The sequence below is a fragment of the Callorhinus ursinus genome, unplaced genomic scaffold, assembly GCF_003265705.2.
Source record: "Callorhinus ursinus isolate GAN/ISIS: 27379988/994484 unplaced genomic scaffold, GSC_fseal_2.0 scaffold2, whole genome shotgun sequence".
NCBI classification, from domain to species: Eukaryota; Metazoa; Chordata; class Mammalia; order Carnivora; family Otariidae; genus Callorhinus; species Callorhinus ursinus.
In genome coordinates, this window is record NW_027397064.1 from 86,872,078 (window position 1) to 86,895,629 (window position 23,552).

Below are 23,552 nucleotides of genomic sequence, written 5' to 3' on the forward strand. Positions count from 1 at the left end.
TGGAGCACTGGGTGTTATGCACAAACAATGAATCATGGAACACTACATCAAAAACTAATGATGTAATATATGGTGATTAACATAACAATAAAAAATTAAAATAAAGATATATCAACTCCAGACAGTTTAAGGAGGATAAGAATTAAAAATAGTTTATTGGATTTTGCCATTGGATGGCCATTAAGGGAGATGTTTCGAAAGCTCTATATGACAGGAGAATATTAAGCCCTTGGGATATCTTTCTAGTGGTCGGTTATCCTTATAAGGGGAGCTTTTTGGAAACATGAATTTCAGCCTCAGATTTCAATTGGTAGTGGTCATGTATCTTTAATGAAAATCTAGTATGCACTAGTTCATCTAAAAGCCTTACAGGAAACAAAAAATTGCTTTAAGAGATAAGATATAATGCTTGCTTTAGTTTGTTGGTAGTACATTTTTCTTCTTTTCATAGAGTTGAAAACTATTTGTGCAGAACTTATACACGTTTGGAAAGTATAAAGTATTCAGATCTATGAAGGTGACAGATTTTTTTTCCACATAGAAATTTTATTACTGTATCCTTCAATTTAAGGAATAGATTTGTTCTTTGAAAGCCTTCACTTTTGTCTCCTGATGGCCATTTTCACTTATTACTATATGTGGAAGAAACAGAAAACTCCACAGAAAAAGTCTAGACAAAAATAAAATCTAAGAATTTTTTATGCTTATTTGGCAAGAGTTTTGATATTCTTTTAAGTAAGTATAGTGCTTTATGTTAAAATCAAATTTTTAAAAAATCGAATGGGTGCTATTTTGACAATATTTGGGCTGTTTTATAATTTTTGTTGTGAGGGTTAGAAATTATTAATACTGAAAAGAACTATTCAACTCTGTACCAAGTTAACTGTGTATCCCTACTTCTAAGATATCTTGCTAGGGTCAGACTTTTATTTATATTGGATTTAACTTTCTTTAAAACTTAGACTTACTTCCACAGCATTATCTCCCAGCAATATTTACAGTACATTTCATCTTCCAATAATAAAATCATGTTTGTAGCTACCCGACTTCTGCTGCTAGCATGCTTATACTGACACGGACACACACACAACCTTGTCACATTACCACAGGACCATTCATTCCACTCTTAGGTATTTTGATCAAACAGTTCATTGAACTGAAATGCTTCTTCTTTTTTCCACTTACCTCTTATTATCCCCCTAGTCTCAACTCAGAAATCATCTCTTTGTATGTGGCACCTGGCAAGTGAATAATAAATCTTAAATGGCTTGGGCTTAGCTAAATTTCTCAAAAGTGAAGAATCAAAATTTAGTGAAGAAAAAAGTATTTTATAATATGTAATATATATTTGTATATTGTATATTATGTATATTTATATACAATAACTATATATATATATCACATTAGTCAGAAACAGAACCCATAGGATGGATGGATATATATATATTAATTATGCATCCTCCAAATTCATATGTTGGAGCCCTAAGACTCAATACCTCAAAAAGTGACTTTATTTTCTTTTAAATTGGTAATTAAGTTAAAATGGCATTGTTAGGATGGGCCTATATTCTAACATGACTGGTGTCTTTATAAGAAGAGGATATAGATACAGGCACACAGTGATTAGGGGTACCATGTGAAGATAGAAAGAAAATGGTCATCTATAAGCTTAGAAGATGGGGCATCTGGGTGACAAAAGTCGGTTAAGTGTCCAACTCTTGGTTTCGGTTCAGGTCAGGGTCTCAGCGTCATGAGATTGAGCCCGTGTGTCCACTTCCACACCCAATATGGAGTCTGCTTAAGTTTCTCTCTCCCTCTCCCTTTGCCCCTCCCCCCATGCATGCACTCTCTCTCTTTCTCTCCCTCCCTCCCTCTCTCTCAAATAAATAAATATTTAAAAATAAATTTAATAAATAAATAAATGAAATAAAATTAAATTAAAAAAAATAAGCTTAGGAGAGGGGCCTCGGAAGAAACCAAACCTGCTGACACCTTGATCTCAGGCTTCTAGCCTCTGGAGGTAGGCTCCACAGCAGACCCATCCCACTAAAGACTAGGAAGGTACTCAAATGTACTTAAAAAAAAAAAAAATTCTCCTGTGTATAAATAACCAGTGTTTAAGGATTCATGAAAAAATATTGTATACGACAATGAAGATGTCAAGGATTCCTCCCTTTAGAACTCTCCTTTCTGTTGCCTGGACTTTGAATGCATATTCAAATCCTTATTCTGCTTACATGGGTCTCTTGTATTAACAGTACCAGAGAGATCCACTTATTGGCTGGTACTATCATCCTCAAAGTGAGACAGACAGTAAGGAAGATCTGTTGATTCTGCAAGATACAGCAAGTGGAAAGAACATAGGTTTTGGATCATGCTTCCCTGGATTCGTATACTCATTCCTCCAGTTATTTTTGGTGTGGCCTATTGGCTTCTCTAAGCCTTAGATTTTTCTTTTTTAGAAAGATAATTCTAGTATGTTTATATAAAATCCTCCACAGGAAAGAGATATTGTGTGAGCAAACATAAGATGAGTCTGAAAATGTGGGTTTAAAGCCACTAGATCCTTTATTTCTGCTTGGGTTTGACCATGACTATGGATCCAGACTTACAAGTAGCTTTTATTTTTAAATCTTGGTGGTGTAACACTGTGTGTATGATTTTATTTTAGGTAATTTGCTGAAGTTTTCTTGTGTATCCCAAACTCTAATTCCTGCCTTTGGCAAGTGGTTCTTGGCTAAGATCTTAACACTGTAGTTAGAGTAGCAAAGATTTGAGAATTCCATATATGTTTTTTGTACACACTACATTTTTTATCTGACTTTTCTTCATACTATGATTTTTTTTTTTTGAGAAATCATTCAAGGTTTTCTATACTCCTAAGGACAACGAAGTCAATATTTCCTCCATTTGGACAGACTTTGGCAGAAAATTATCTGAAGTATTCCTTCTCAGTAGAATAAAAGAACTCCTCAATGTATATATTAAATACATTTTCCTTCTGTTATTATTTTTATTAGCCCATAAATTTTAATTTTAGAAATAAAAGTTAGTAAACCTTTTATTTATTTATTTATTTATTTATTTATTTATTTAATTTTTTGAGGTAGTGTTCCATGATTCATTGTTTGCATATAACACCCAGTGCTCCATTCAGTACGTTCCCTCTTTAATACCCATCACCAGGCTAACCCATCTCCCCAACCCCCTCCCCTCTACAACCCTCAGTTTGTTTCTCAGAGTCCATAGTCTCTCATGGTTCGTCTCCCCCCGGATTCCCCCCTTCATTTTTCCCTTCCTACTATCTTCTTTTCTTTTAACATATAATGTATTATTTGTTTCAGCAATCCTGATAATTTTTCCTGCTATTTTTTTCAAAATATCCATATTTCCTAATAATAACAATTATTGTATTTGGTTTCTGTTCATTTGGTTTCTTAATGCAAATATACACTTGCAGATTATTAGATACTAAAACGAGATCATGTGATAGACACTCTCTTATGTTTATTTACTTTGCAATACATTCTGAACAACATTCCATGTCAACGTATATAGTTAGATGCTTTTATTCTTAGTGGTTGCCCAGTGTTTCATTGTCTGCCTTTTCCCTACTTCATTTAATCAACCATGTATCATTCAGATTTAGGTGTGTAGTTTTGTTTTTGTGTTGTGGTCTTTTAACATTTTTTCCAAGGATAAAAACATGTATGTAAATATCTTTGTACTTTCTCATTAGTTTTCTAGGATTAACACTCAGAAGTGGAAATATTGGGTCCAAAAGTATAGACTTTATGAATGAAACTAGCTATGATTTTGGGCGAGTGACTAATGTCTCCTTGTGTCACATTTTCCTTGTCTATAAAGTGATGTTTGGACTAATTGTTCACCTATAATAAGTCTATAGGATACAGTATATTTAAATCTGAGTCCCGTTTGATTTTTTGTTTGCAACCTTGTTTAAAATTGGGTCGGTGTCACAACCACAGATACCAATTCTCCCCAAATCCCTCTAAAATACATATGAAGACATTGAGAAGACTAAATTTCCATTAGCAGCAACATTAAGAATAATAGAAAATCTGTTCATACTATGCAGTAACTGAGGAGCTAATCATAAAACTTTGGGTTCTATTTTTTCTCTATGGTTTTATAATTTATTTTTCTGACACTTTAAAATAATATGCCAGTGTGTAGCTAAGTGTATGAGTAGCCTATTTATGCCTAAGCTCAAAAGAGATAATAGTTCTTATTATAAGCCCTAGTCTACTATATCCAAACTCTGTAAGAACTAGAATCTCAGGTGCCTGTCCTTTGATTGGTTCATATTTTGCCCTTTAGAGAACAAAAATACTGCCAGTCTTCTCTTCCTATATCCATTCATCAATAAGCATTTATTGAGCACCTACTATAAACCAGACAACATCCTAGCACCAAAGGGTTTATCAGTGAACAAAACACAAAAAAATTTGACTTGGGAAGCTTAAAGGCTAATGTTATCTCTTATTGGTTGAATTTGGGTAATATTTACTTTTTAAAAATAGTAATCTGTGTAATTCATATTCTTATTCAAAAAGAGAAGAAAAAAGGCAGTTTTTAAAATTACTTGTGTCATCTGAAAAGGGAGAACCAAAAAGATCTAACTCTGATAGTGCATTGTTTCTGAAATCATATAAATTCAGGCACTGACTGTTTTGAAAATGGCAAAACTCCAAGACATTTCTTACAATATATATTATTGCCTCTTGCCCATAGCAAGAACAATTCTCCATTTGGTCAAAACAAGATAGCAATGTTAGTTTTTATGTTTTACTTCTTCATTTCAAGCAAAAGCTAAAAATAACATACTCTGAGCACTTCCCCCCAATCTATTACTTTATCCTTTTTTCCTTTTTTTTTCTTTTTGGTTTAGTTAGATTTATATGGGCTTCTGTTTTTTTGTTCATCTTTTTTAGGAAAAATGGTTTTCCATGAAATTTTCTCCTTTCTTTGATCATTCGTGTGTGAGAGTATGTGTGTGTGTTTACATTTTTCATACTCCTCTCTAATATTCCATATTTTATGGCTGGAATTGACCTCTCATCTGTGTGTGGCCTTTGGACATGGAACATATTTCTATGAAATTGGCCTGGGAATGCTGCCTGTTGTACACTCCACGGTCTCTTTAAATTTATATGTCTGTTTCTCTCTGGCAGATTGTAAATTCCTTTAAGTAAGAAGTTGTGTCTGAGTTATCTATTTTGCCCCAATAGCTAGTATACTTTCTGCATGTAGTATGTTCTTTGCTAATGTTGCTAAAAAATAATGTTTTGGTGACTATATTGTATTGTGAGATCTGATAGCCTGTGATATGATTATCTTTCTATCATCATTGTAATACCACTCTATTAAATTTTCAAAAACTGCAAGAGTCGGAAAAAAATAAAAAAGTGATTGATTTTATCATGATTTCCATCTAATGCTACCCTGGGATGTTTCCTGAGTGCTCTGGAACTCAGGTTAAATAGCTTTCTATAAAGAACTAAATAGGCTTAATTCACCATCTTAACTTATTAGAAGAACATAATTTTTTTTGTTTTTGTTCTCTCTTCTTGCCTTTTGTTCTCTCTTCCTGCTTTTAGTCTGGATATCTCTATCAAAAATGGACAGGGAAGAAGAGGAAAGTCAGGTATAGCCCCTGACATTGAGGGACTCTGAGTCTATTTAAGGAAAGAGATGAGGGAAGAAGGAATACGGCAGGGGCCCTTGGGATTTGAGTGGCATAAATAAATGATGCCTATAAAGGAGGATTGGGCAATAATATTAGACAGTAAAATAATTCTGAGGAACATAGAATGCTTAGCTAGAAATTTGATATTCATTCCATAAGCAATAGGGGAACACTGTTTGAAATATGGAATATCACAGTCATCTGAATGTTTCAGAAAGGTCTTGATGACACGGTGCTCTGCCGAAACAAGAAGCCATGGGTTTGAAAAAAAAAATAGATTTTATAAATGAATCCCAATTTTCAATGAAAAAGAGGACAAAGATATTTTTCAATTAAAAAATAACTTTTCTAAAAGTGGTTTGTGGTAGACAAGGCACACAAGAGCCAAGTGATAGAGGACATCCTATCTTGGGACTGCAGTCTGTTTTGCTTGTTTCATTTTTTCTCCTCTGGTTCCTTTGTCATCTTAATATGGAAATGCTAATAGCATGCACTTTCTAAAATTGTTCTGAGGATTAAGAAATGTAATATATGTAAAGAACATAGGTATTTTTCTTCAACATAAACATTAAAAAATTTGAAAAGGAAAATTCTAAAGCTGTTGTAACACACCAGGTATAAATGATCAGAACCTGGTATAATTTGGGCTTCTAGGAGTCTGACTATGAAAAATAGAGGTTTTTTTTTTTTTTAAGTGCTTGTTATTGAAAATAAGGTGCTATGTGGCATCAAGAAAAGATGAGCAGTGCAAGTATCATAACTGGGACGGGAGCTACAATAAGTAAAGCCCAAGTCAAGTCATACTGAGAAAGAAAAGACAGTGACCTGCCCAAAATTACCCTTAGAAAACACAGAGGAATTCACTTCATAAACATTTGTGCAGTAGAGGTTTTAAATGCAGGAGGTTGCAAAACGAATATATAAATACCAAAGGGACATTTATTAAGAGAGAGATCTGCATTAGGCATTTCATCATTTTCTTTGGTTTTGTTATTGTTCCAATCTAATTATTTTATTAAAAGTTCAGCATTATTTTTTAAGTCCTGAGGGTGAGAGAAACACATAAGGAAATGTATAAGTACTAGAGAAGCCTTTGTCAGGACTTTTGGGAAGAGGCTAATGAGTTCTGTTTCTGTCACAAATTTGAAAGAGGTAGGAATTATTCTCTACATTCCAGCTAATTAAGGCCTTAGTTTCTCAAAATACTGGCCTTGCAGAAAGGAGACTACACGTTTTGCTCTTCCCCAGTCTTGTTGTCAGGTTGAGCAGTGCTCCTCCATGTGGACCAGCGACCTTGTGGCCCCATAGAGAATATTTGAGAAGAGCCCAAGGAACTTGTCATGAGTGATTTCAAACAGATCACAACTTTTCAGCAGGGGTATTGAGCAATTCAACTTCAGCGCCCTGTGTTGTCCACAATTCAAGAGTTAGGTCATTGCACCTTCCTTATTTGCTTTCCTGCCCCTTGGCATATTTTCAAAGCAGAAAATATGAGATGTGTATGTTTTGGAGTAGTAAAGGCCAAGAGAAGCTGTCACATCAATATCTATTCTTTATGATCCCAGGTAACAACCTGTAACTCGTCCTAGCTTTCACATGCTAGCCATGCCGTGGGGAAAACACACAATACAGATATCACATCTTTCTGAACAAGTTTTAAGTCCAGTTTTTGCTTTGAGAATATAGTGGCACTGTTTAACAAAGAACATTTATTACAGAGTTACATATATGGGGCAACTATTATAAAGCTTTGATGTTGTTACATTATCTTCCCTTGATTTGGGGACATATAATCATATATATGATTTCGTATAATCAGCAAATCAGAATAAACAAAGAAACAAAATACAATATAACTACATAATATTTTCATTTGTTAATGTTACCTCTTTAACAATTTAATTTTTTTTTCCTTTCTATTGAGACTGCTTTCCCCAGATTTTACTGCTATAGAAAATAATCACAATTTCAGATGCTTTTAACAACAGAGATTTATTTCTTGCTCATATTCCATGCTGGAACAAGTCAAGAAAACAAGATCAGTCAATCTTCAACCTAGTACCTGATCCCAGACTAATTTTATACACTTCCAAGAAAAGGATCAGGCACACATGGTTTAACTAGCAACATTGATTTAAGATTAAAAAGTAATTTAAAGTCTCTTTATATTATCATTATTCAAGAAAATATGTTCTTTCTCCTTTTTTTATAGTAAGATAGTAACAGAAAGAAGTCATTATGTTAAAGAAGTACAAAACTTTAAGCCTAATACTTCTTCCAGTGGGCATACAAATCAGAAATTACAGTTATATAGATATTGGCATGATATATACAGTCTTTAAATTTAATAATTTAATATTCACAATATCATCATTTGAATTAAATTAAGTTAAATGATGTGTAAATTTTATATACATCATTATATCATTTAATCTCCCAGGGAGGCTTTTATTTATTTTTTTTTAGCTTTTATAATAATCAACTTACCTTCCCCCCTGCAAAAAAAAGGAGGAAAGAAAGAGGAAAAATCTTTTGAGGCAGTAAAAGGAAAACATAAAAAATAGAAAGGTAACATAAAAAGTAAAAAATGAAGTGGATTTAAGAGGAAAACAAAGATGACATCATGAGAGGCTGTATCTGTGGACAATGTGCGGCAAAGCAGGAAGTATCGCTCTCTTACTCTCTGTTATTATAAACTAAAAACCTGAAATGGGTGAATAGCCTAAGGATACATCCTGTGTGAGGAGAGGAGAATAGATTACAATACAGGTCTGTCTGATTCCAAAATTTATGCATGCCGTTTGTGTCCCAGCATACCAGCACTTTAGTTTCAGACAACAGTTTAAATTAATTGATTGAATTAAATTACATTTAATTTGATACCAATAACTGGTTTCCATGCCAAAGTATTCATCAGGCAGGTACTTTTAGAATTTTTGTCAGGGAAGGAAAAACATTTCTTTGTTGGCTGCATCCTGGGACAAGAACCGAATTATCAATTTGTATCATTGAATAAGTAAAATTTTTACATGCCCAGGTTGCTAGAATGTGGTCATCTGATTTTATAAAGGGAAGAATTAATAAATGAAAGGGGGAAGGGGGAGAAAAGGGAAGCAAAGAAAGAAGGAAAGAAGGAAGAAAATATTTGCCTATTACTGTGGTTCTTATATATGAAGTGTTTCCCATGGTGGATCAATATTCCTTTCAGCTAGAAATAACTGATTGGTAACCAGCTGAAAGCATGTTCTTATGAATGGTGCTGTATATTCTTCATAGAATGAGTACGGCACATGTATATGAAACTTCTCTAATATGCATATTCGTATGTGTTCAACCATGCATCCTCCATGCCTCATGGATTCATTCATTCATTTTGTCAATGGCAAATACTGATTGACCAGATACACATATTGACTATGTGCCAGATACTGTTCAAGAAATGAGAGAATACAAAGATGAATAATAGATAATCTCCACCTTAATTTAATCAGTCTAGCATAATTATAGGCAAATGCATATTTAGATATTCATGAATACATATATAAATAGAGAATACAAAAATAGACTGTACCATATTTATGATTGTATGTTGATCAAACACATAAAAATATTTATAACTACCCCCAGATTGCCATTTTCTCCATAATGTAAAATACTACCATAATATTGCATAGCATTTTAGATTTATTGAAGACATTTCTCTACTTCCTGAATCAATTTTTAGCCCATTGCCTGCATAAACCTTCTCATCTTGAGTCAGAAAAGTAATCTAACACTTGGATTAGGAAAGAAATGTGTGTTAATGGGCATCTTTGATCCTAAAGCCTATGTTTCTATCTGCAACATTTTCCTATAAGTGTTGAACAAATCTGGTGACTGTTGTATGACTAATTAACATTTATACAGGATACACAAATTTGTTAATTCATACTGAAGCTTGACTTTAGCAATTAATCTCTCATATGTCTTTTTTTTTTAATTACTTGTTTTGTTTTTAAAAAAAATTCAATGTAAAAAAATCTTTTGAAAGGTCAGGTCCTAGATTTTAAGGAAGCCTGAAAGGCTGTAATTGGGAAGTTGATATCAACACTAATACAAGGTCGCTTAACAACAAATGGTTGGTGGGAAGCTTTGGTGATACCTTTTGGTAGATACGTAGTAATCTTGTAAGTAGAACAAAGAGTATGCTTTGTACCAGAAAGCAGAAGTCCATTTTTATGTCAGAATCATTTTTCAATGATTTAGGCTATAAATTATCATGACTAACATCAATATCCCAGCGCATGAGCACTGCAGTATAATGTAAATTAAATATTTTTTTAGAGAATTAAAATTATATTGGACTTAAAGACATTCACACACTCAAAACCTTGTGATAACACTTCCTGATTTTCCTACCATTGCCCCAGATTTGCATGGGATTAATATACCTTGAACAATACTTAATAGGTGCAGTTGGATATGCCAGATATCCTAATAATTGGTTTCACATTTCACCATCCTGTACCACAGAAGCCCTAAGAATTAGGAAGGGCCTTCCTGAGGTTTTTTCTTGTTGTTGTTGTTTTAATAGAAAAATTCTTTATTGTGTACCCTTATTTTGTGCTAAATTGCAAAATATTCAGGTGGCAAACTAGTTACTTTGTGTGCATGGCATGACGCATGGAGAATTCCACCCCCCACGGTTTGCTATCTTTTTAAGACATTTGTGGGATTGGCCTTTCATCTTGGCCATGTGTAGAGAGAGCTCTCTACTGGTATTACAGCATGCATTATGTTTTTTCTCCCACCTTTAGCTATAGCGTTGTAACCACTGGTTCTAACATCTGCTTTTATGTCTTCAGTTACATCCACCATATTACTTAATACTAATTTTATGATTATTTCTTTTCCCTTTCATTTGGTACATGTAATGTATTCGGTGAAGTAGAAATTGTCTACTCACTCTAAAAAACACCTCATGCTTTTCAGATCTGCTTTCAGTAAAATTTTCTGGAGAATATCTAGATGATTAAACTTTTCCATTACAAGAGATTTCTTTTTTTTTTTTTTTTTGTATTTATTCAGTCATCATTTCATACTTTGGTGGCCATGTCTGCTCAAGTGGCCTGTGCAGAACTTTATGTTTAAACATTTCTAACTTAAACCACCCAATCTTAACGAACTTCCTTTTATGGGTAATTACTTGGCAAACTAGATTTCATTTGTTTTATAGACCTCATTACTTCTTAAAATAAATCACTTTAAATAATCCATTCTGTTAATTTTATTTCTTTCATGGCCACCTCTTCAATTTCTTATTAATTTTAACTTTTCCTAAAATAATTGTTGGTCAGAGTTTAATATCCCTTTTTTTTTTACTTTATCACATTAACACTTCTCAGAAACCAAAACTCTTTCTGACCAAATTCTCTTAATATTAAAATAAGATTATTTTTGTCTTACTAATTTTGTCAGTACTAGATAACACAATCATTTAATGTAATATTTTTAAACTGTGCATTATAATATGTTCTTATAGAGTAGAATCAAGTATACTTATAAAAACAAACATAAATTTAAGCTACTACCTTAATCTTTCTGAAGAAAACTGAACAAGGTAATACCTAGCTGTTACCATGTAAGAAGTAACAGTTAAATTCAGATCGAGAATAATACTGCATAAATAGAAATTGTAGTACAAAATTGTATGTAAAACATACCAAGTCAGTGAAATATAGAGTGAATAGTTTTGGAAGGTCAAAACTGTATTGAGTTTATAGATGCGGAATCTTTAAAGATATATGAGACACATTTACAATATTTTGGAACCAACATAAAAATGTGAAGTTGATATCAAGAAGGATATAAACACTCTTTAAATGTTTTATTTATTTATTCACGAAAGTCAGAGAGAGAGAGAGAGAGAGGCAGAGGCAGAGGGAGAAGCAGGCTCCCCGCCTAGTAGGGAGCCCGATGCGGGACTCGATCCCAGGACACTGGGATCATGACCTGAGCCTAAGGCAGATGCTTAACCATCTGAGCCACCCAGGCGCTCCTAAACACTCTTTAATAATATGTTCCTCATTGTCACTGATAGAGACAGAATGTTAAACATTACTGACCCAGCTCTGAGCTCATGTGGTAATTCCTACCATTTTATTACTCAAAACAATACACTATTTCCTTTTGTTCAGACAACACTTTGACTTTCTTATTGAGGGACCAGTGCTCTCCTGGGCATGAGGGACTAAAGAAAAGCATTTTTTCTTACTCCTGCACTGAATTAGAAGGATTGTCATTGAATGGCAATGTCGCAGAAAACAATGAAGAAATAATAACACCACGTTTTATTTCTACCACCTATTAGCTATTTTTTTTCCTGACAAATTATTTGAACATGCACTTCCTCATTTCACACAGTGAATGATTCCAACTCCTAGGTTATTATAGAAATGAATAAGAGTGTTTTTCATATGAATATATTTATTCTAAGTGCAGCAAATATTAATTGGACCTTATGCAAAATTTTCCACTAAAGTTAGGGTAGGAAATTTGGGGGGCATGTTACAAAAAATATGAATCATTGTGAATACATGAAATAATTTTAGCTCACAAAGTTGTGAAACAATAAGGTATTAAAAAGTGCTTTATGGTAAAATTAACAAAAAAGTGAATAAATATCTAGATATCTGTCTAAATATATAACATTTTGCAATACTACTGTCTGTAAGGAGAAGGGCAGAAAAGGTACTGGGAGCTACATAGAGTAGAGAGATTCAAAGTTAGGAACACCACGCAAATGTAGTCATGTTGTCAACACCAAAAGACTAAAATTTGCAAAATTAACTGGAAAAAATATTTTGCTAATGACTTTTATTTTTTTAATTTTCTTTTCATAAACATGGAAATACTACTATATAAATCTGGTGCACAAAATTTAATATTTTTCATTTTTTTATTGAAGTTCTTGGAGCACTAAAGGATGCATGACACTATGCACAAGTTTTCTAAGGTTTCCTTAATCCCTTTGTGCCATTTTCCCCCGTGAGATTTTTTTTTCTTCTGAATGTCTCCATCTTCATGGTTAATAAGGGCAGCCTATATAGAAGAGGGGAAATTCAATTCCAAATTGCTTGAAGGTTCACCTTTGAATTTTACTTTGGTCAGAAGAGTCCCATGACCTTTCAATTTGATGAAAACAGGGAGTGGATATTAATCTCATTATTTTATTTTGAAGTTCTCCCAAAGCAGGTGACTCTAAACCACATTTCTGCAAAATGACATTTGTGGTTCATGTAAGTTGATCATTGTTACATGGTGAAAGGCAGTATCTCAGATTTCAATACACCTTTAGTATTTTATATCTGATAGTCTCAATCCTCAATCACTGTACTACTTCAGAGCTAGCACTATTTTGGACAGTTTAATTATATGTTTTATATCTATGCTTAAATGTAAAGATTATTTTTTATCACCTTGATATATGCCAAACTGATTTTGATATTCTAAAAATGTTTACTATTCTTCCTAGTAATATCTGCTATACTATTACCTGTACACAAAGATATCCCCTTGTGCTACAGAATATTACAATTGAAACAGAGTATATATTAAATATATAATAATTTCACAAACTTTTAAAGGACACAGTAAATCAACTAACTACACATTTCATATAGTAACATTCAGATGAGAATTAGTTACCGAAATCAAAACCCATTCAGCTTTCTAGTACTCTGTGTAAAGACCTTCTATCAATACAACTTAATTTTTTTAACAATCATTCTGGGCATGCATATTATTATTTTCATCATAAAATTTTTTTAAAAATCAAATAATGTTTGATATAAGAACAAGGTCTGTGGGACTATAATAATAATTTGTCTCAAATATTTCTTGAAGTGTGATTTGTGAATTACTTGCATCAGAATCGCTTCACTAAAATAAAGATTTCTGGCCCAAACTTCAAGCTGCTTAATAAAAATCTCTGGTATTTGGGACTCTAAAATTTCAATTTTAGCATTTTTTTTTCAGTTTGCTAATCATACTAATGTAGAACATAAATGAAATATAAAATACCTTATGATTAAGACTTTTATACATATAGCTATAATGAAAGTGGAAGAATAAGATTAAGAAAACAATGCAGCAGTAAATAATCTTTTTTTTTTTTAATGCCAATAGCCTTAGAGAGAAGGGAAGAATTCAAAAACAGTGTGAAATCTATAAAGCTTTATCAGGCAGCTATTGACTTCAAGAAAATGCTAGGAGCCATAAAAAAAAGAATGAAATCTTGCCATTTGCAACAACATAGACAGTATAATGCTAAGTGAAATAAGTCAGTCAGAGAAAGACAGATACCATATGATCTCACTCATGCGTGGAATTTAAGAAACAAAACAGATGAGCAAAGGGAAAAAGAGAGGAGACAAACCAAGAAACAGACTCTTAACGACAGAGAACAAACTGATGGTTGCCAGAGGGGAGGTTGGTGGGATGATGGGAGAAATAGAGGATGGGCATTTAACAGTACATTTATCATGATGGGAAAAAAAATAAAATAAAAAAAAAAAAAACCCTGCCCGGCACAGTATCTTTATATGATGACGGAAAAAAAGAAGGATAAAAGATAGTTTAAATAAATAAGTCTCTCTCTACCTCTTTCTCTCTTTCTGTATCCATGTTCCAACAATACCTAGTTAAAATTCACCAAAGTATTTAAAAAGTTAAATAATTCAGACTGTCATAGTGATAAACATAGAAGCAAAAGAAGGTGATTTTTATTGTCCTAAGGTTAAGGAGAGTAAGAAATAGCCTATAGAATAACTGTAAAAGTAATGGCATAGAGGTGTTTGTGCTGATAAGAAATAAAAAACGGGGGAGGTGCTGGGTGGCTCAGTTAAACATCCAAATCTTGGTTTCTGCTCAGACCATAGTATCATGCTTGTGAGATAGGGCCTCGTGCTGGGCTCTGTGCTCAGCAGGAGTCTGCTTGGATATTCTCTCCCTCTGCACCACACAATTGTCTGAGGATGACTAGCGGAAGCAGTGGATTGCACCAGTACAGATTAAAAATGACCAGGGCATGGACTGTGGATTTTGCTTGAGGAATAATGAAAAAGAGACAGATGCCAGGGATATATAGTCAGCATGATAATGCAAATGATTCAGTGAGGAATTGGACAGGAAATTTTGATGATCTTCAGGCATTCTGATTCCTAAATGCCCTGCCATTAATGGCTTTGATCACTGTAGTCTACTCAGAGTATGAAGATTTATGAATTGCTATAAAGATGGTAAAAATACTTGATCTTAAATCAACCACTGGAAGAAGAACTCATGGAGCAGCAAATGCCTTAAGTAGTCATTTTGTAAGGTAGGCAACAAGAATAATGATTTCTATTTGATTTAATATCTCAAAAGAGATTATTTTTTAAAGCTATAACAAATGTAGAACAGTGGAACATATTTTATCTTTGGCCATAAAACATTACTTTATAAGGAGTATAGAGAAAATTGCAAGGTGATCATCAGCCGATTAAGATGTATAACTTAAAATTAATTATTTCTCCCACACAGTCTTTGAGAGTTATTTCCAGTATGTAATAAGTAAAATATTCCCTGAAGATTAAGAATTTAAATGTGGTTCCACAATTTAAAAGAAGAGAGCTTTATTACCATGAGCAGGTGATTTCTTTTATCCATCATAAATACTGGGTTCCAAGCTAATGGATAAAATAGATAATCAGTACTGTTAACAAATACCACCTGTCCTACCTAAATAATTCCAGAGTTTGGAATTAAGAATCACACTATTCTTATCTTCTTTTTTTAAAAATCTCTCTTTCCTCTTCTGGAGTTATAAAGCCATATTTTTCATAACTTCCTAAAGTACTCAGGATACATGATGTTCATGTCAGAACACAATCTGGTCAATTAGCATTTAATCCTCCCAACTCTGAGCAGTTCCATTTTTTTGACTTCTCAGCATCTCAGTGTAATGATGAGCCCAGAGGTTCTTATCTCTAGTAATAACATAATAAAGTGTATCTCAGGTCATTCCTCTTATTTAACATGAGCCCTGATTTAGGTGTCTTTTGGTTTGGTTTGGTTTGTTTATCAAAGTAGGTAATGTAAAGAGCCAAGTTTTATATTTTAATCAGTAATTCAATATGCCAGCACAAAAATAGCCTTCTATACATAAGCTCTATAATAAAATTATTAAGCAATCAGTATTGTTTTTTTTTCCCCATTGGAATATGTAAAACATCCTCAGGAAGATTTGACAAACGTAAAGCTATATAAACAAAAAGAATTTTGCAATGATCAGAATTCACTCCAACGACATATTTACTAAATCATCCTAAACACCTTATTTTTGAATTATCGGTGGACTGTGTCAAGAATTAGAAACTGTAAAGAATTGGAACAATTTTCTAGATCATTCATCTGCAAAATCACAACTGAGGGAAAATTGTTTTTAAAAATCAGTGATTTTATCCATTGTCCACTTTATTATAATTATGTGAAAATGTGCTCATTCCATTACCTCACTTCAGGAATGTAGACAGAGTCACTGACCTGGCCTTAAAATTTATTTATCTATTTTAGTGATTTATTGCATTATGGTATATAGTAAATGTGTATAGGAAATACATATGTAAGCTTTTTATAAAGAATCTAAACAAAAAGGTAAGACGATGCATAAATGATGCCCTAATAATATATTAATTTTCATTTAAACCATAATCCATACTCATACTCTTACAATATCATTATTAATCAAATACCTATATTCTTGAATTGTAACATTATTGTCAATTATGCTGACATTAATATATGCTTTAATGAAACAAATTTTTGTTTTCATGATTTGAGTTTTTCAGTCATGATGATTTTATAAGATTTTGCCCTTGTTTTAGGAGAGCCAACACTGTCCTCACAAGTATCCCAGATAATTCACATGGCATCACCAAAGCCTGGTTCCAACAACAGCTTCAGCTATCTGAATTGGCTATGACAGAATTTGCAGAAACCTTGAAATTGCAGTTATTTAGTTTGGCCACCATGCCCAGAGAGATCTACTTGGAATGGTTCTGGAAGCTATTCTTTTATTGTGTGCAACTATTCTTAATATGGTGGCATTTGACAATCATTTTAAATAAGAACTGGAGCCAATTAAATGGTCTCTCTGTGGATTTCCTCTGACAGATGCACAGAGGCATCTTGTGTTAGCCAATAAGCATTATTTAAACATAGCTAAAACCATTCCAGCATTTATTTTGATGCACCCAGCTAATTATATGGCTGAGACTTATGTTTAAATAAAAGATTTTAATCGGATCTATTGTTTTCATCCTCTGCTAGACTTCTCATCATAGTGTCATGGTACCTACATGGGGCAGACAACTTCTCCCACTAAAAACTTGGGCACATTGTCTTGATTCCATAGGAATAGAAGTATGATTTTAAATCATTGACTGCATTTCCCTATCCATGATTAGAAGAGTAAAACTTCTGCAGCTTGATGAGACAGATGACCATTTGCTGTTCAATGGTTAATTACACGTTGGACATAGAGCAAGACAGGGGGAAAAATCCCAGAAACTTAATAAGGATGGATTTGCTTGACAGGCAAACTCAGTTTTTATCACGGCTACTTATAATTTTCAGTACTTCTTAAATTAACTCCCAATTCTTAATTAAGATTTCAGTTTTGCTATAAAATAAGCTAAATTTAAGATTTAACATAGGATAAGGAAAATTACTATAAACCTAAATTTTAAAAAAGTATTTTAACAAGAGAAGTCCAGTTGAAATTACCCTCAGCATATTGGCAATACACAGAACATTAGCAGAACTCTCTACCTAATTATTTATGAATCTGTGATGGCTGGCTTCTCCATTTCATTTGGTTGAAGTTACTACATTAGCAGATTTGTGAGTTTTGTTATGACCCAATTTTTTTTTTTTTTTTTTTTCTCCTAGATGCTCCACCAACTGGTCAGGTACACAATGTGAGAGACCAGCCCCAAAGAGCAGCAAGTCTGATCATATTAACACAAGTAAGTAACTCAGGTGAACATCTTGGGTGTTCTATATGGTACAGAAATGATTTTTTTATGCCATTACTAGGGGACTTGAGTTTTGGAAAATCTTCGTAGAATTTTGCAGGAAATGCACTGCAATCGAGGTATTTTAGGAAAGTTGGAGCACTGAGCTCGCCTGGTGACAGGATCCAGCATTCACGTGGTCTTTCAGTCAGCAAGAGTTCAAACTCTGGCAGTTTTCAGAATGCACATCTGCAAACTTAGCATAACATTTTCTGGGGAAATGTACATCAGCTACCAAGGCTGCAAGTATCACAATGGATATGAGAATGCTCCAAGGAAAAAAAAAGTAATTCCATGTTTTAATTAGAGTAAAGTATATTTTCTTAAATTGCATTTCAATATGTTGTTGTAAAGCAGACTTGACTGGTTAGTCTTAAAGAAAAGTATATTAACAAGCAAATCTTAATAAGGATCATGGTTGATTTATTGCTTCTTTGTCTTCAAAGTATTGGTTTTGAAGTGTATTAAAATATAGCTCAACATTTTGCAAATCTTTTTTTGTGTAGCTGTAGTCTTAGGATGGGTCACTGATATGAAAGTCCACCTACATCATCATTGTGTGTCTATGTGTATATTTTTAGCAAGTTTAAATTATTTTTTAAAGATTTTCAAAATGAAAGTAAAAAATAAAATTTCCCAATTCACACATATTGTCATTAATATTATTATGAATGGAGAACTTTTGAAGTATGTAATATCTATCAAGTGGGTAAATATATTCTTGAAGAAGAAAAATAATATCACTGATGGATAACTGTTTACCTTAGCAATCTTCCTCTAGTCCATCACTGCTGGTGAAAAAAATTTTCATGAAAACAAAAAAACATACTATGGAGTTTGTGAAAAAGGAAAGGCACTCTCAAAGTCAAAATATGCAATTTTTGTACCCCGATACCGGATCTCAGTGTTTGTTGATCTACTTGTTTGTTGCTCCTGCCCCCAAATAGTTTCTCTGTCACTGCTTAAGATCTTTCAAGCAACACTGTCCAAAGTCCCACCATTTAGAGATTAATTTGGGCCAATAAGCATGAGCGTTTGAAAATTGGCAAAGAGATCTAGAGTAAATAGCCTAGATGTGCAGAGATGAGATGAGTAATCTTTGATCATAGAGTGTTTGGGGCTTACCCTGGAATTTGTGTGTTGTCCTTAGGGAAGGAAAGGGAAAAGTCCTTAGGAAAACTACGTGCACATTATTGTAGGAATAGAGCCCTGGGATTTGAGGAATTGGTTCATAAAAGTTAGTAGAAGAGGCAAAATATACCTTGCCTAATTTGATATTGCAAAAGGAGAAAACAAAACAAAACAAAACAAAACTTCTTATTCTCTCTTCCCAGGATCTAGGGCTCATATCCATATTACCTATAATTGTTCTGGAGGCACACTAAGTTACATATGATTTGTGAACCAGTTCCAAACTCAACAGTCATTAATAGCATTGTTTTTAAATGAAAAATGCATTTCAGGTTACCAACCTATAGAACACACTGAATTTATAAGTTGAGAATTGTGGAGACTTAGCCTTTTATTTTGGTGATTTCTCCGTTATCTAAGATAAATGAGATACATAGCTTCTTAAAGAGTCAAAAACAATTTTAAGTATTGATAAACTCCGTGAAAAAAAAAAAGACTACAAAGTAGCACATCAATTGAATTTTCAAATTTTATGCAAGTTCCACCCTCAAGGGAAAGTTTGGTGTTTGGAAATGGTTTGGGGACGGGAACAACAGATGTTTTTAATGGAGGGTGGTGTCTCCAGTTATTTGCAGGGTCAAAAAGCTCCCTTATAAGGCAAATGCCTCTAACTACATACAGCCTTCTAAAATAAAGACTATCAAACAGAAGAGTTGCCAGTATTTGTAACCTTTTTTCCAATGATTCCCATGTCCTTCCTTCTATCACTGATTTAAAGTCATTAAATTTAATGGAAGTATCGATGCACATTGAAAGGGCTATTAGCTATGTAAATGTCAAATTTTCTTAAATTTGAGCAAAGTTGACCACATAATGACACTATTAAAAGGCACTTATCATCAGACATTTGTGCTTAGAGAAACTTGCCTCAATAACTCTGGAAGAAGGAAAAAAGGTAGTTAAATTAATCCTACCTAAGGTAAAGCACAGTAGTTTTGAATGGTTGTCAAATGTTCCCCAAACTTGGAGAGAAGTCAGCTGCCCAGTAAGAAAGATAGATACTTTAGCAGTGTTCAGATCTGCATTTCCATTAACAGTGAAGCATTCCATAATCATCAGACCTTGGAATAATAAAGAATACACTGCTTCTGTTGGCCTGACTACTGTCAGCTGGCATGGAGATTTACCTTTCTAATTGATGCACAACTTTCTTAATCATCTCTGAGTACTCATACTGATGTTTTCTGGCTGTTGCTGTTTAAAGTATCCAAAAGATCAGCCTGTGGAATTAAACAGATCTATTATCCTAGCATGTTCTGCTGAGGTTCCACTTAAAAAAAGCTAGTCTGACTCTTCTGAAGTTATTTTGAAGAGTTTCAAATTAAATATGATAAGATATTCCTTGGGTACTTCTATTTAAATTTTACGTAAAGTCTTAAAGGAGTGAATGCTCAATGTTTGAATTATGCTATTCATATTTGCTAAAATTAAAGAGGATAAGAATATACTCAGCATGTGAGGCAGTAATATTGAGATGCTGTATTTTAGTACAGCGACAACAGAGGTGTGATATCTGTTAGGGAGTTGTTTTCTCTTTTCCTATTTTGCCCTTATCTCTTCTATACCATCTTGTTTTAAAATAGAAAAAAAACTAATTATGCAATACCAAGGAACCAAAAATTTGCAAATACAGAGAGATAACTGAAACATGCAACAAAATAATGCCTTTGTCCTAATTCTCCCAAAGCAAATATTTATCAAACCTCAACTAAGTGTCAAGTACTGAATGAGATCCCCAGAGACAAGTCAGTGAGTGAGACAGACAGTGCCTCTTGTTTGGAGTGTTTGGAGCTGAGGTTCTAGAAGGGTAAAGAGCAATAAAGCAAGGAAGCAAATAACTGAGTAAAACATGCAGATATATAAAATAACTGTAAGTTTTGATTGGTTCTGTGAAGGAGGCAAATAAAAAAAAAAGAAGCAAAAATAGAGAATGGCAGGTGAGAACTGAGTCAGGAATGATTTCTCTGAGTGATGATACAGAAGCTGAGATTTGAAAGATTAGAAAGAGAAGAGGCTGAGGCTATTTCAAACACAGGGACAGCAGGTACAAAAGCGCTGGAACAGGAACGAGTTAGAGATGCTCCAGGTCTTGAAAGACCAGTGTGCTGGCATCAAGGGGACAAGAGGGAGAGTGACACAAAGTGAGGATATTTTCTTGATGACTTTTAAACTTACAGTTCATCACAATGCTTAAGAGAAAACATCCTAATCACAAAAACATATCTACATTCACATTTATGCATATATGTGAACATGAATTTAAGAGCAGAATATATAGCAACATATCAAAAGAGATTAATTGTAATCGCATGTTTAATATTTATATTTTACCACTATAACTTCAACCAATAAACAAAAGGTCCTCTTCCTCTGACTTCCATGACCCTGAATTATTCTGGTTCCCTTCTTACCTCTTGAAGCAACTCTCTTCTTTGTGAGATACGTTTTCCCTGTCTCTTCTGGGCAACTCATTCTCCACTTACACTATATACACACTCTTCATGGTGGTCCATAATTCTTGACCTCACTTACCGACTCTATGTTGATTACCCCTACATTTCTTTTTTTTTAAATTTTTTTAAAGATTTTATTTATTTGAGAGAGAGAATGAGAGAGAGAGCGAGCACATGAGAGTGGGGAGGGTCAGAGGGAGAAGCAGACTCCCCGCTCAGCGGGGAGCCCGATGAGGGACTCGATCCCAGGACTCCATGTTCATGACCTGAGCCTAAGGCAGTCGCTTAACCAACTGAGCCACCCAGGCACCCTACCCCCACATTTCTATTCTCAATCCTGGTTTGTCTCCTGAGTTTGAGACATAGATCCCATTGCACGATTGCTATATCCATTATCTACATCTATGGCAATGTCTATATCATCTGTATTCCATGGGAATCTCAAGTTCAGCATGTCCCAAAATGATCTCACCACCTTCCCCTACTCAAGCACAGTGCTATGGCACTATATATGTTTAATTATTTAATAAACATGTATGTTATACTTTCTACATGGTAAACAATCCTATTTACATTACTATGAGGTCATATTAATGATGACTCTCATTTTATGGGGGTGTGAACTGAGACAAAGGTAATTAATTTGCCCAAGGATATGTTGCTAGTAAGCTGAGGTTTGGACAAAGATAGCCTGGCTCCACAGTCTTATCTCAACTGCTGAGCTTTCCTGCCCCTCCCAGGGAAAGGGTCTCTTGAACCTAACAATTTGATAACACAGTCCTTTCTAACAGAAAAGTATTGTGTAATGAGGCTTCAGAACAATGTTGCAAAGAAAAACTTGGATTTTATGTGACAAGGTTATCAAGATGTCGAGATATCCTCTCCATCTTTAATAAGTACAGAATGTGCTTTTTTAAAAAATCAGTTTAGGGGCACCTGGATGGCTCAGTCGGTTAAGTGTCTGCCTTCAGCTCAGGTCATGATCCCAGGTCCTGGGATCGAGTCCCGCATCGGGCTCCTTGCTCAGTGGGAAGCCTGCTTCTCCCTCTGCCTGCTGCTTCCCCTGCTTGTGCTCACTCACTCTCTCTCTCTCTGTCTCTCTGTCAAATAATAAATAAAATCTTTTTAAAAAATCAGTTTAAACAATCCACCAATAAGTTATAGCTAAAAAAAAAAAATCACCTGCGGTAACCTTGGATTGATATATGTTACAATATATTTACTGCTATATATTCTACTTATTTTGATAAATATCTGTCTTCTAATTCTTTTAAAAATATATGTTGTCACTAATTGTTACATTTGATATAAAAATTTTATAAAATCCATTTTAAAAACTTGCCCAATTGCCACCCTGCATTATTTATTGGCTATCCTAAGCATTATTGCAGTTACCTTAATTGGTTATATAAACAGTTTAGAAGTCTAGGCTCTTAAAGTGCTGCGATGTAAGGAATTGGAACTGCCATCACAGATGGGAGAAAGAAAAAGGAGATTGGTAAGTTTTTTAGCATGTATACATGCCAACATTTCTACCTTATATAGGATTAAAAGAAACTATACAGGACAAATAAAATCTTTTGTTTAAGTAATATACAATTGGCGGTGAAGGGAAAGTAACTATATACCCTAAGACCAGAATTGGTAAGTATTTTATACCTATCAATTTACCACAAATTTTAGGGGAAAAAATAATGAAGTAGGGGTATTTATAAAGTCATGATCAGTCAGTTGAAGTCATAGTTTATGAAGAGACCAAGCTGTTCACTGGTATTTAAAAATTTGTGAATAAATGTTAATTACTATCCAAGGTGCCAGATTCTCTACTTTCATTAATTACTAATAAATTACACATTCATATAAAGTTCACTTTCCCCAAACCAAGAAAGTAATATAATATCAAACTCACTAAGTTGTAGAGTCCTGGTAAGAACACAAAATAATAGAATGAGCTTTACATTTTAGAAACCGACTAAATAAGACAAGTCCCTTTTTTTTCTTGCATGGAAAAGGTAGTTATTTGGTTATTTTAAACAAATGATTTTTAAAGTTCCAAATTAGAACATTATTTTGTATATAAGATTTCCTTAATAAAGCCTTTTT

The 23,552-nt window shown here is 33.6% G+C and overlaps 1 protein-coding gene across 1 annotated transcript in view; it reads left to right on the forward strand.

The window, feature by feature from the left end:
* The window catches only part of LRP1B (LDL receptor related protein 1B), a 1,894,461-nt gene that overhangs the window by 1,861,721 nt on the left and 9,188 nt on the right, over positions 1-23,552 (forward strand). Inside the window, exon 86 of the mRNA XM_073905704.1 lies at positions 17,681-17,757. Within this exon, the coding sequence (XP_073761805.1) occupies positions 17,681-17,757 (77 nt within the window). The remainder of the gene's footprint in view (positions 1-17,680; positions 17,758-23,552) is intronic.